Source organism: Colias philodice, chromosome 14, assembly GCF_061535455.1.
Source record: "Colias philodice isolate Cphi_HAF_F1 chromosome 14, ilColPhil1 Martin Lab GWU primary, whole genome shotgun sequence".
Lineage (NCBI taxonomy): Eukaryota > Metazoa > Arthropoda > Insecta > Lepidoptera > Pieridae > Colias > Colias philodice.
In genome coordinates this window covers 1,976,597-1,990,061 of record NC_143099.1, presented here as the reverse complement: position 1 = coordinate 1,990,061, position 13,465 = coordinate 1,976,597, and the positions used below count along the sequence as shown (strand labels likewise).

The 13,465-nt window shown below is 31.2% G+C and overlaps 1 protein-coding gene and 1 long non-coding RNA gene across 3 annotated transcripts in view; both read right to left on the bottom strand.

The window, feature by feature from the left end:
- Window positions 1-13,465, bottom strand: part of LOC149482663 (uncharacterized) — a 382,500-nt gene that overhangs the window by 239,438 nt on the left and 129,597 nt on the right. The gene's annotated exons all lie outside the window — the stretch shown is intronic.
- On the bottom strand, window positions 5,339-13,203 carry LOC149482673 (uncharacterized). Of its 2 annotated transcripts, XM_089703472.1 has the most exons (15): window positions 13,100-13,184; window positions 12,691-12,723; window positions 12,462-12,512; window positions 11,247-11,465; window positions 10,979-11,064; window positions 10,669-10,732; window positions 10,306-10,446; window positions 10,174-10,215; window positions 9,481-9,672; window positions 8,605-8,835; window positions 7,902-7,936; window positions 7,740-7,797; window positions 7,107-7,250; window positions 6,040-6,261; window positions 5,339-5,737 (listed from the first exon to the last, which is right to left on the bottom strand). In XM_089703472.1, exons 1-15 carry the CDS (start codon window positions 13,145-13,147, stop codon window positions 5,372-5,374), a joined length of 1,932 nt encoding a protein of 643 aa, XP_089559598.1. In that variant the 5' UTR covers window positions 13,148-13,184; the 3' UTR covers window positions 5,339-5,371. The 2 variants fall into 2 exon arrangements, with proteins under 2 accessions (XP_089559598.1, XP_089559599.1); XM_089703473.1 differs by lacking the exon at window positions 12,691-12,723 and having other exon boundaries at window positions 13,100-13,203.

The following is a 13,465-nucleotide window of genomic DNA, read 5'->3' as shown; positions in this document are numbered from 1 at the left end:
TCAGGGAACGTAATACATATATACATCTGACCATGTAGAAGCTAAGTCTTGTTGACTGCTGAAGTCTGTAAAGTTTTGTTGTCTGCTGAAGTCTGTACGCAATGAAAATGTCTGCCGTTTCGAAAATAAGTTTTTAAGACCTAATAAATAAAATATATGAATGGCAGATCTGGTCAAATACTTTCAAAATTGTATTTTTTCAGCACTTTCATAAGTGTCTGCCAGAATGTTATCCGCGTGATAATGGTCTGCCATTGTTATTTTCCGATAGTAATAATAATCTATTTTCAAATATCAAAATGGCAGACGTGGTCAAATGGTTTCAAAGTTCGCCAAAAATTTCCACCTGTCTTACCTAAGCGCGCGCCCCGTCCACCACTCTGGGCTTAGTGACTCCTCATCTCATGTATAGTAGGTATAGGGGAATCAACACACAAAAATCCAGGTCTGGTCAAATACATACAGGTAGCTTTGCGCTAGCTCTCTAGCTATTACTTCTTATGGAGAGAAAACGTAAACATGTACCACGGGCGAAGCCGGGGCGGACCGCTAGTAAATAATAAAATAATAAATAGTGTATTAGATTTGTTATTGTATCTTGTATACCTACGAATAATTATTCTTACGTCTTGTTGGGAAATGTTCAAATACCTACCTATTGAAATAATTTACTGTTACAAATTAGTTTTGAGTGAATAGGCATGGATCAGAAATTCAGAATATAATATGCTACTAACTACTCAAATACATACATGTTTACACAACAAACACCACTGACCTCTATAACTATAAGTTATAGAGGTCAGTGACCGTCAGTGACAAACACTATGGATACCTACGCTCGCGAATGCAAATTCGGTGATTTACTAATTATTGATACCTAGTCATTGAATTCGTTTTGAAATAGCCTGTACTTTGTAATTTTTAGTGTTATAGACATTTATAAAATGTGGTGCTCATTTTTTTTTGTAATAAATTATCCTGCTACGCTATTGTATTTTCGTTGTTTTATTTCAAGTGAACACCCATACAATTTTGTCACGAGCCGCCTCTGGCCTCTGGGTGAAATCAACCAGTCAAATGATTTTTGTTCTAATTGTATTTTGGTAGTAGTTTGTTTAGAATTTACATTACCATTGTTTAATTTTTATTTTGTATTTGCAGTAAAATAAAAAGATGAAAAACTTCATTAGGTATATTGTACGACACCTCACTCTGAATCGCGCTAGCGAAATTTTTTCGTTACAGAGCACATATACAACTTTCGGACAATCTTCATTGAGGCCGGCCGGCAAATCGAGTATGTCGAAAAACTTCACTTATTCGATGGAGGTATTCTACCTTCCTTCCTCCACAGTTGTGGGACCCCGACGTGCATTGAACACGCAGCTTTCTGATACTAGTAGCTAAAATCAAAACCACAGATATGTCTGTGATCAAAACCATAATAATATTTTTACCTATTATTTTACTAAAAGTCGAGTGCATCGAAATCGTAAATATGTTTTTCACCTTCCTGGTTTTTTTTCCATAGTAAATAGTGTTTTTGATTTGTTGTATGAATAATTATTCTTACTTGTTGGTTATGAAATGTATATTGAAATAATTTACTTTTACAAATCATTAGTGATATTAGTTTTGAGTGAAAATGCTTGGATCAGCATAATATCATATTTGCTACTTCAAATACATGTTTTGATAAAAAAAAACAATAGTGTAATGTAGGTAATAAAATAAAACTGCGTTTTATTGTAGGTAATCAATTTTGACATTATTTATTTCCCAAAATTACAATAAAATAGTTTACGCCAACAAATATAACTTTTATTTTTATAACAATCCTACTTCCTACTAATGCGAAAGTTTGTGAGGATGTGTATGTGTGTGTTTCACGCAAATACTACTGAACCGATTACAATGAAATTTAGCACACATATAGAACGTAACTTGGACACATTGAATAGGTTTTATCCCGGAAACCCCACGGGAACGGGAACTATACGGGTTTTTTTTTGAAAATGCGGGCGGAAAGCTAATCGTTCATAATAATATAAACCGTAGCAGGTGGCGTTTTGAAGTTTTGTCTACCCATACAGAAAAATGAAAACCACAGGAGATTGCCCAAGTGACTATGGCACTTGGTATCGCAATCAAACTTATTGTGTCAAGATGAAATATAGCTCAATTTAAAGCTTGATGTTAGTACTTTTAGATATGATTAAAGTTTTTATGTAAATAAGCCGCAGTTCGCGACAATAAAAATAAAACAATAGTTTTATTCAACACTTCAAAAAACTACTTAATCGAGTTAAACTAACGATGAACGTTAAGTTTTACATTTATTACATAGGTAATATTTTAATTTACAAGACAAATGTGAAAAGTAAATCGTAATTTAAACATTATTTCAAAATAACATCGAACAATGCGTCGAACACATTCATTTGACATTTCAAATAGAAACTATGACATATGACGTTTGCAAGAGAGATAGATATAGGTATGTGTCAAAACAAAACTTTTACTTTTATTTCTATTTATTCGGTATAATTACAACTTAATAGTGATAAATATGATCATTATAAATACAAATAGGAATTAACAATATCACGAACACGTGACACAACTAGTATTTTACCGATTCCATACGTAGTCATACATGTTTCAAAAGAAAAACTTTTACTTTTACTATTATTTCAATTTATCCGGTTTAATTAAGACTTAATATTGATACATATGATCATTATAAATACAAATAGGAATTAACAATATAACGAATACGTGGCACAACTAAAATTTTACCGATACCACCCGTGGTCATTCTCCTTTGTGGGTCATTTGTAACAGGATGGCGGTTCTACAGCGAAAAAAGAAAAATGATGGTCAGAACGCTGATACCGGATACCTTAAGATACTGTAATATAAAATATTACTAGATTAGATAAAATATTATAGGTAGTATCTTCACCGTGTGTGACGCGCTTTACATTCACGCCATCTAGAGTTAAATCTTTATCATTTTTGTATACGTCTGTGTGTGTAAACGACCCTGTATGCAATGACAGATGTTAAAACGCATAATTTTACCGAATTGGGTGGATTTTAAGGCAATGATATAACATATTTCAATAAAATATAATATTCAGTAACCGCCATGACTATTCCTAGGTTTGATGACTATTCCAATTACGCAAAAACTCAAATAAACTAGAAATGTAGAATTCAGCGCCATCTAGCGGGATATTGGCTGGGAACAGATCGTAGCAATCACCTTAATGTAATCCATATATTTAATCAAAAAATTATAATTGGCAAATCATTTTACGAAATCAGTTTTCGTCTATATTATATTATAAAAAATTGCGAATTGGTTTGAGTCATCGTATGTAATAATTTATGATTATTTTTTGGTTCTTAAGCCATTATATTTAGAGTACATTTTTGTATAAATGTATGTCTTATATTTTACAGAGTGCTGGCTCATACTTAGCATAGTTTGATAGTTTTTGTGTTTTGAATATTATTACTTAATCGTCTTAGTTTAGACTTGTATGTGATCAAATGACATTTATGTAAATAAGTATTTTTCCTATTAAAATTGTATTACATATAATGTACAGTTTAAAAATTTAGTTAATAAGTACTCGAATATATTTTCGCTTGCCATTTATTATTCGATGCTTTAAAATTTGATGCAATAAACAATTTTAGGTTTGGAAAATGACGGTAGTTTCAAATTTACTTATTTTTAAATGAATTGTTATTATTTAACATTTGAGTAAAACTCGCGTGCCTATTGTCTTGCTATATTCTTTATTTATTTAAAAATACAGTTCATACCAAATTTTATGGACACTGACAGAAATCTTATTATTATGAAATTTAAATAAAATAGCGGTTTAAATAAAAAAAACAGCGTTCATAAAGTTTGAAGACGAACTACTACTTAAGTTTGTAATAAATTGTACGCATTATGACAATTTTTGTGGTATTGTAACATATTTTGTTTTTAAATGTTTGATATTTATATAATCTAATACGTAAAAGAAGGCTATTTATCCTCTATATATTATTGAATGTCAAAATTAACTTCTCTTCATAATAAAATTCAAATTGGAAAATGTTTAAAAGACTGACAAATTTTGATGTAGAACCCATAATGAATTGTATTAAAACTGTAGACTTGTAAGATTTTGTTAAGTACAATAGTTTCTGTTTTACAGAAATAATTATTATGAATATATTTTACACATTGCTTCGATTTTTGTTTTTATTTTCTTCATACCTTTTTCCCTAAAAATAATATAAGATATGCCTGAAATAATAGGTAATGGATTCAATTCAGAAAGAGAAAAATTATTAACTGCCTCTTTGGTACAGTGCTTAACGCCTGAGACTAGAAACGAAAGGTCCCGGTTACGATTCCCGGTAACAACAACAAAAAATAACTCGGTGTGATGCGAACCAGAACATATTACCTATATAAGACATGACTTATTTGTCTGTAAATAAGATCGATCAATGAAAAAGACTCATATACTACATAATGGATTTTTCATTTTTCTATAGACAATTTACTTGGAAACGTGTAGTTGTGTAGTGTCGTGTAGTCACTAATAAGTTAATAACATATACTTTTAGGACCGATTTGTCAATGCTTGGATAAAACTTATCCGTCCAATAAAGTACACGATAATATTAAAATGTCACGTAAACTGTCAAATACGGGCTATTAGAATACGTTTTTAAAATGTTAGTTTTATACATTATTCGACAAATAAGTTTTATCCAAGCATTGAAAAATTGGCCTTAAGCGCGTCACACACGGTGAAGATACTATAATATTTTATCTTAAGATACGGTTATATTTTATATTATAGTATCTTAAGGTATCCGGTATCAGCGTTCTGACTGACCCACAAAATTTCGGGTCATTTGTAACAGGATGGCGGTTCTACAGGGCCGGGGTCTTAGTACGCAATGCCAATAAGAAAAATGATGGTGAGAACGCTGATACCGGATACCTTAAGATACTATAATATAAAATATAACCGTATCTTAAGATAAAATATTATTGTATCTTCACCGTGTGTGACGCGCTTTAGAATGATATAAATAATTGGCATATTTCAAAACTTGGCCTCTAGAGAACTGTCAGAAGTCTTAATAGAAAAAAAAAATTTGCTGGTATGTTTATGTTGAAATGAGGCCGAGGATATTTATATATCACTTTCAATTTAGTAGCAAACAGATTTTACTTATTCACTGCCATAATATACCTTTAGGCTTTACCAAGAGTTAAAAAGAAAAGCAATCGATGTAAATAAAACATCAGTGTACTTAAAATATTTATTTCATAAACATAAATTACTTAAGACCTATAAATTCCATCTTTTTGCAAAGAATTAATCGGAAATCCCGTAGTTTTATTGGACATACGTTGATACACTGGGAGGATAACCAAAGTCTTTGGTTTTGGCTTAACATCAATAATATTTACTGGAGGCGCATCTTTTGCACCGAAAATACCGAAATCGAATAGTTTATTAGTTTTATAATACGCCTTATTTTTTTGTACTGTAGGACTAGTTGGTTTTGTTGATATGGAATTATGGATGCTTCTAAATATCTGTGTAAGTTGATCCCTTGTCATTTCTTGGGGCACTGACGTGTTCAATTCGTGGAACATTTTCCTGCATTTTGGTATGTTTTCTTTGCGCTTTGATACTGGGCAGGTCTGGAAAATAGTTTTAGAAGTTAAAAAAGTTTTTGTGTGCACATTACATTTATTGAAGTTTATCATTGTATTATCATAGAGATATCTACTAATAGAAAATTGAAGAGTTTGTCCAATTTAAAAAATCGATTGATAGACTCATAGAGATAGACTTTTTCATGGATAGCTATAGGCTCTCATCATACGAATTCGAGCGGAGAAAAGCAGGTAAAACCGCGGGGCACAGCTACTATATATAATAACCACATAAATTAGGAATTTGGGTAATTTATAAAGTTAAATTAAACATACAAATAGCTTACCATAACCATAAAGTCGATCAAATTCAATAATTTCTTCGGAGAACTACAGTATTCTTTATACAATGGAGTTGTAAGAAATACGCTAAAATACAACTCATATAGTGGGGATGTACTATAGGAATGTATTAGATTCTTCATGCTGAAATAGTCTACGAAACCGTATTTACTGAGAACTCCCATTTTGTTGAGGAGACAACTTGTAGGTGGAGTTAGTTCTTTACACTGAAAAAAACAAATTATTCATTATTTTATTAAAAAATTATTCATTAAATATGTGTTTCTTGCTTACATGTATTATCCGTTACCAAAACACTGTGGCGCATAAGCTCATTTTAAATTAAAGGTCGAGTAACAAAACTTCGTTTACTGTTTGTATTAAATTAATTTTAAATTTAATTAAAAATTTATTTAGGTTTCACATTTGTACAACTCACGCATTTATGAAGTGAAACTTCTTTAGGCGCGGTGAGAATAAAATTTCAGGATCGCGTTATAGCAATACCGTCACGTCATGATGCAAGGCGACGATTTTGGTATTTTTCAATCTTTCCAAAGAAGTTTCACTTCTGACACGTGTGCTCGGCTCGTTCTTTTTTTGTATGGAAATGCCCCGTTTATCATTATTATAGTGTAGTACGTAGTATTATAGTGTAGTATAGTGTAGTAAGGTCGCGTCATAGCAATACCGTCACGTCATAGTGCAAGGTGACGATTTTGGTATTTTTCAATATTTCCAAAGAAGTTTCACTTCTGACACGTGTGCGTTCTTTTTTTACACGCTTTATATTAGCTTCACCTGTATGTTTGTAACCGACTTCTTTGGGCGCGATTTTGACCCACTACGGCCAGATTTCGTTCAAACTTTGTAGATTTATTGAGGACCGATGACAATACACTAATTTGATAAAAATTTTCTATTTTTTAGTTCGGTTTTCTATAAAAAGCGTGTTTTTTAGTTTTTTTAAACTATTATTATTATTGTATGGAGATGCCCCGTTTATCATTACTATAGTGTACTATTTAGGTTAGGTTAGAAAACAGCATAACTAAGCAAGCATATTACTTACATGAACCTTATTTTCCCAGCGATAAGGTTTAATTTTCTCATATTGCGGGACATATTGTAAAGTGGACAATGACGTCACACCGCACTCGGAAAGAATGTGTGGTGGCACCAAGTTGGGGATACCACAGAATTGACGACGGTACTTCTGGAATTTTAGAAATTAATTAATTAAAAACGTCATTTAGTAGATTTTATGACAAGCTAATAAAGTTATTGAAAGCTTTGGGCTTTAAGATTTACCTATATTTTCATAAGTTTTTTTTTATCTTTTTAACTGACTGACTATCAACATAATAGAAGTATGAATTTGGTATTTTTTTCGCAACTACGTAAGTAAAATTATTATATTATAATTATTATTAAACTAGATTTCCGCCCGCGGCTTCGCCCGCGTTTTCAAAGGAAAACCCGCATAGTTCCCGTTCCCGTGGGATTTCCGGGATAAAACCTATCCTATGTGTTAATCCAAGTTACCCTCTATATGTGTGCTAAATTTCATTGTAATCGGTTCAGTAGTTTTTACGTGAAAGAGTAACAAACATCCATACATCCATACATCCATACATCCATACAAACTTTCGCCTTTATAATAGTATTAAGAATTAAGATAAGATTAAGATTAAGATGGACGTACCGGTGTATATTTCCCTCCGCTTATCTGGCAGATATCCTTAGTGTCTGAGTTTTTCTGTCTGGAAAAGAACATGATAAGAATTTAATGTAGTACAAAACTACATTTACAATTTAACATGATAAAAAATTAATAAACCAAACATTTAATGAGACGTGTACTTACTTGCAAGGATCATCTTTCCGAGCTTGAGGACAGTTCTGAAATATATAATTATAATTAACATTATTCTTTTGTATACTATAGGTATTTTAAGTATTAAATATAATGTACTAGCTTTCCGTCCGCGGCTTCGCCCGCGTTTTCAAAGAAAAACCCGTTCCCGTAGGATTTCCGGGATGAAACCTATCCTATGTCCTTTCTCGGGTATCAAAATATCTCTATACCAAATTTCATGCAAATTGGTTCAGTAGTTAAGGCGTGATTGAGTAACAGACAGACAGACAGAGTTACTTTCGCATTTATAATATTAGCACAGACTATATTAGTATGGATATTGTATGACCATACGTATGTCTAACAATAGATAATACTATTAGGTATTTGTATACGTAGTATAATATTATTATTAAACGTATCTGTGAAGTTCCTGGCGCTCTTTTTAATTCCGGCGTATTGAGCGATTGATAAATTTTGATCCTTTAAAAAAATCAATTGAATAGTATTTGGTATTAATAATAATTGCTTAAATCTTTACATTTAGAAGCATAAATTAATGTTTAAATTTATTTAGTCGCAATGGAGCAATATTTTTTTTGGATCCGGAGATAGTTATGGGGCTATAGAATTTATATAATATGCTTCTTTTTTCTGACATGAAACATCTCAATGAGAATGGGAATTTTCTTTGAATTAATAGTTTCCTTACCTCAGAAAGCACATCAAATACACACTGAAGAACTTCATTCAAACTGCATTCAGCGTCATACATTCGATGCAGTTTATTCAAACACTGCGTCATCACTCTTGCTTTTGGTTTAGTCCATTCTGGATATGTATTTGTCATATTATCTAGTAATTTTGTAAATGCCACTGTATCTAATATACCGGATTCATTAATGACGTTTAACTTTTTGAAAATGCAGGTTTCTTTTTCGCACTGAAATGAAAATTTAGTCGTTAGGAAGATTGTAAAAAGAAATATGAAAAATATATGAATGTGTGGCAATGGCTAGAATACAGAAAAACTATTCGATCGATTTAAATAAAACTGATACAGCTGCTGGCCAGAAAAATAAGTTTTTTACTAATAATAATCATTATCAATAAAAAACATGAACAAAAAACAACTCGTTCGCATAATTTCGGGCAGGGGAGAATTTATCAGTGTTTGTGTATGTATTTTACATAAGATACGTTTATTTTTGTTTATGTATGTTTTTTTTATAGTATTTAGTTTATTTATAATCTATAAGTAATAATATTTTTGTTATTTTTGTAACTATAACATTATTATTTATTTATCTTTGCGTATACTTTCTACCCTATTTCTAGTTCATTATTTATCTTTCTATCAGTTGGTTGCCTGGAAGAGATCACTCTTAAGTGATAAGGCCGCCTTCTGAGCTGTTTTTCTTTTAGAATAAGTGTTGTTTGTATTTTTCGTATTTCTAGCAGCACAATAAAGAGTTTAAATAAATAAAACATTACAACTTAACTGAAAATTCATTACAGACAATTTTACAATCAGATAGTTACTATTTAAAGGCTTATAAATAAATAACTTAACACATTTTTATCTTACCGAAAGCGGTACAACTTTAACATCATTAACTTTAGGGACTCTTTCTGTGGTAGTGGTGGAAGGTTCGTGTGAACTGACATCAATGAACCCGAGACGTTTGTTCATATCCCACGACATTTCGAAGTGACACTCACTGCGCCAAGAGTCTTCGATAAATCCACTTAGATTGCAACATTCGAGGGGATCCATTTCCTAAGTTTAAAATGTACAAATTAATCATGAGCTTATAATCTATACTAATATTATAAAGTTGAAGAGTTTGTTTTTTTGTTTGTTTGAACGCGCTAATCTCGGGAACTACTGGTCCGATTTGAAAAATTCTTTCGGTGTTAGATAGCCCATTTATCGAGGAAGGCTATAGGCTATAATATCATCACGCTAAGACCAACAGGAGCGGAGCCACGCGGGTGAAACCGCGGGGAACAGCTAGTAGTTTATATTATGATAATAGACATGAGTTTTTATGACGCTAAAAATCGCCAATGCAGTTTACATTATATTCAAAGCTCGTATCAGAACAATACACATTTTATATGTCACAGTCATCTAGTTGAATCTGCTATTTGATTGAATGACTAGCGCGTTCATTGAATGACGACATTTGTTTATGAAATTTTCTTATATTTTAATTAGTGTAGTTAATAATAAAGACTACATTGAACGGAAAAACTTCAGAAGCTTCATCTTACTTACCTCTGAGGAATCTTCAGTTACAGATTCGGTAGTTGTTGGAGCCTAAAAAAATTAAAACGACACTAAATATATAAATTGTTTTCACATTATAACATTGTTTTTAAGTATGTAATATTCAATTGTTTCACTTACCAGATTAAGCAAGGAATATCTAAAAGGCCTGTCTGTTTGTGCAGTATGGATGTGGTATTCCATGAATTTCTTAAATCCACACTCTTTAACCATATCTTCTCCAAATAACGGTGGCAAATCGCAGCACTTTGTGTTGAAATACTGTAATTTATAAAAAAAAACAACTTAAAAAAAATGATATTGTAACTTAAACAAGATGCAATCGACTGAAGTAGAGACAAAAAAAAAATGATTATGAAATCATTTATTTTATCGAAATGTGTAAACTTACGTCTATGAACGTGAGTTTACACATTTCGATTAAACTCCAGCTACATTTTGAGATTTCTACAATTTTTATACATATTCCTAAAAAGACCTTACCTTTTGTAAAAACCAAGAGGGTCGTCGCTCATTCGGCAGATTATTTTCGAGATTGTTGTATCGACTGCAAAGAAACAGCAAAAGATAATGAAATCATTTTAAATTTCATAAACCTGTATATTCCTGGATGAAAAGAAGTGAAACTTCTTTAGACGCGTTGAGACGTCATGGAATAAGGCGACGATTTTGGTATCTTTGAATCTTGTCAAAGAAGTTTCACTTCTGACACGTGTGCTCACACGCTCTTTTTTTAATTCTAGGTACTCTTTTCTTCTCATCTTATTGTGTCATATGTTTTTGGGATATTTACCTTTGTGAGAACATGTAGTTGTAAGCAGCCAAAGATGAAACAGATGCACATCCATCTTCCTGGTTCCACCGCCCTGCAGGACAGTTCTTAAAAACGAAATTAAAAGTAAATAAATTGATATATAATTAACACAGCTATTCTCATCGATTTTATATTGTTTTTAATCTAGATATTATAAAACTAGATGGCGTTGGCATCGACTGTTTTCTGTTCGTCTTAAATTTATACTTAAAACTGATCAAATACGTTAACATTTTTAACAACTTACATCAATCATTTGATCAACAACGCAATGCATTAAAGCTTGTCCAGGACAAGTGTTGGTGTATTTTTTATTTCTCTCCCCATAGCACGCGTTCACAGCATTCTGCCCAATCTCCTGCCACTCTGGCGCCAAAAAATTGGACAAAATATTCCAGTATTTATCCTTTGGCGGTAATGCATCAGTCAGATTTAATTTTGTGTTTATGCAGTTCCATTGATGACACTGAAACAATTGATTTCGATTGATGAATTTATTAATAACAACAGTATTATTATTTATTACTATTGATGTCTCACCTAAGGAAAATATATAAAATTAAAAACACATCAATCCGAGGAAAAACAAATTTAACTGACACTCTCACACAGGCACTGAAACTCAAGTGACAATGGGCTGGACAGTGGACACATAAGTTGCAACATTCGAGTACTGACGGACAATACTGACGGACGTTGGACATCGGAAACATCATTGTGGAAAGGACCAGAAGGATTGAGGAATGTAGGTAGACCAATCAGACGGTGGTCTGATGACATTGTCGATATAGCTGGTAAGGACTGGGCTTCCTGCGGTAAAGACCGGCATCAGTGGAGGAAGATGGAGTAGGCCTTCACCCAATGTGGGATCCAACACAACAATTAATACTAACACATTACTAACAATTTGTATTTGTATAACTGTCTAATTTAAATTTAAATTTTTAAAAATTTGTTTTTGCAAATTGTAACTAACACAAATTAATATTGTAAAACTATCCAAAGTGTGTGGAAATAAAAGGCTTTTTATTTTATTTTATTTTTTATTGATGTCTCGGGCTAGTCATCGCTAAGAGGCAACAAACATGTTAAAAGTACTACTATAATAATAATCAATATCGTATTTTCTTTTATGCGATGGAATTCTTAATATTTTTTATGAACTGTTTCTATATAATATGTGTATTAGAAATTAGAATACTTACGCCATCTATTGAAAAATAAGTGTCAAAAAAGTTTCCGTTCTAATTGGAAAAGTCGGGGCTTCTAATTACTTTATTTGACAAACCTTGATGGTTTTGTGGTTTTGAATAAGAATACAAACCAGAATATTTTTATGTACTTTAACTTCATACTTCATTAAAACATTATGAGTAGGTATTTTGTTACAACTAGACTAATTTACAGTTTACTAACTAACTAAAATATGGAATTAAAATAATAATATTAAGAAGATACTTACCAAGCGTGAGTTTCCTAAATAAGAATGACCAAAACCAGGTTGTGCTTGTATCTATAAAAAACAGATAAAAGGTCATAACAAAAATAATGTTTATCTTAAATATGTATTAAAACAGCAACTCACTATAGAAACACGTACAAGCATCTCAAATATTTTGAACTATTTATAAAATAGAATTTTGAAACAATTTAAAAATAGAATTGCGTATAATTTTTTAAAATATACATACATTAAATAACGCTACAATGGCTTGAATAGACACCTATGTAAACAAAGAAATAATATTTAATTAGAATATAATACGTATTAAATTTTAAAAAATAATAAAGTTTTGGTAACCAACTACTAACTACCAATTTTCAATAAATAAATAATAATTTACTATTTATTTTTAATAATGAAATAGACTTATAGGTACTTATATAATATTATTGAACGGAATTATATAGGCAATGTATTTCAAGGATGACTCATCAGACAATTTGAATGTTGAATTTGAAAAATTAATGAAACCATTATCTGAACGATGTCTATAATAATCGAACTTCACAATATGTTCATATATTACATTTAAATACCTACCATATAATATAGTGATAACTACAAAATTACAAAGCATTAAAATAAAAAACACTAACCACATGAAAAAGCAAAAATACTCCCACGAACCACATTCTCACATACATTGCGGAATAACAACTGAGCCGATAATGCGAATAGAACAAGGGGTCAAGTTTTCGATAACATACAACTTCTGGATAAAACCTACTAGTACATACGTGATGTAAACAAACCTTTGCTCTCTTAACCCTACTTTTATTTATTACGAAGTTTCTGTACAAAATAAAAAATTAAATACCTATTAATTGCAGTAAAATTGAATTGAAATCTTCAAATCAAATCTTTGAACTAACACAATTTATTTCTATATTATATTTAAGTAATGGTTGTACTTTGTATGTACCACACATATAAATCGTATAATATTAAAAAGCTTTCAAAAT

Excerpts from the sequence above, each read along its gene's own strand:
- LOC149482673 (XM_089703472.1), bottom strand. The coding sequence starts at position 13,147 with ATGTATGTGAGAATGTGGTTCGTGGGAGTATTTTTGCTTTTTCATGTG. Across the intron at positions 8,836-9,480 it reads TTAAAGTTGTACCGCTTTCG|TGCGAAAAAGAAACCTGCAT; the intron begins GTAAGATAAAAA and ends TTTTCATTTCAG. Across the intron at positions 7,251-7,739 it reads GCGGAGGGAAATATACACCG|AAGTACCGTCGTCAATTCTG; the intron begins GTACGTCCATCT and ends CTAAAATTCCAG.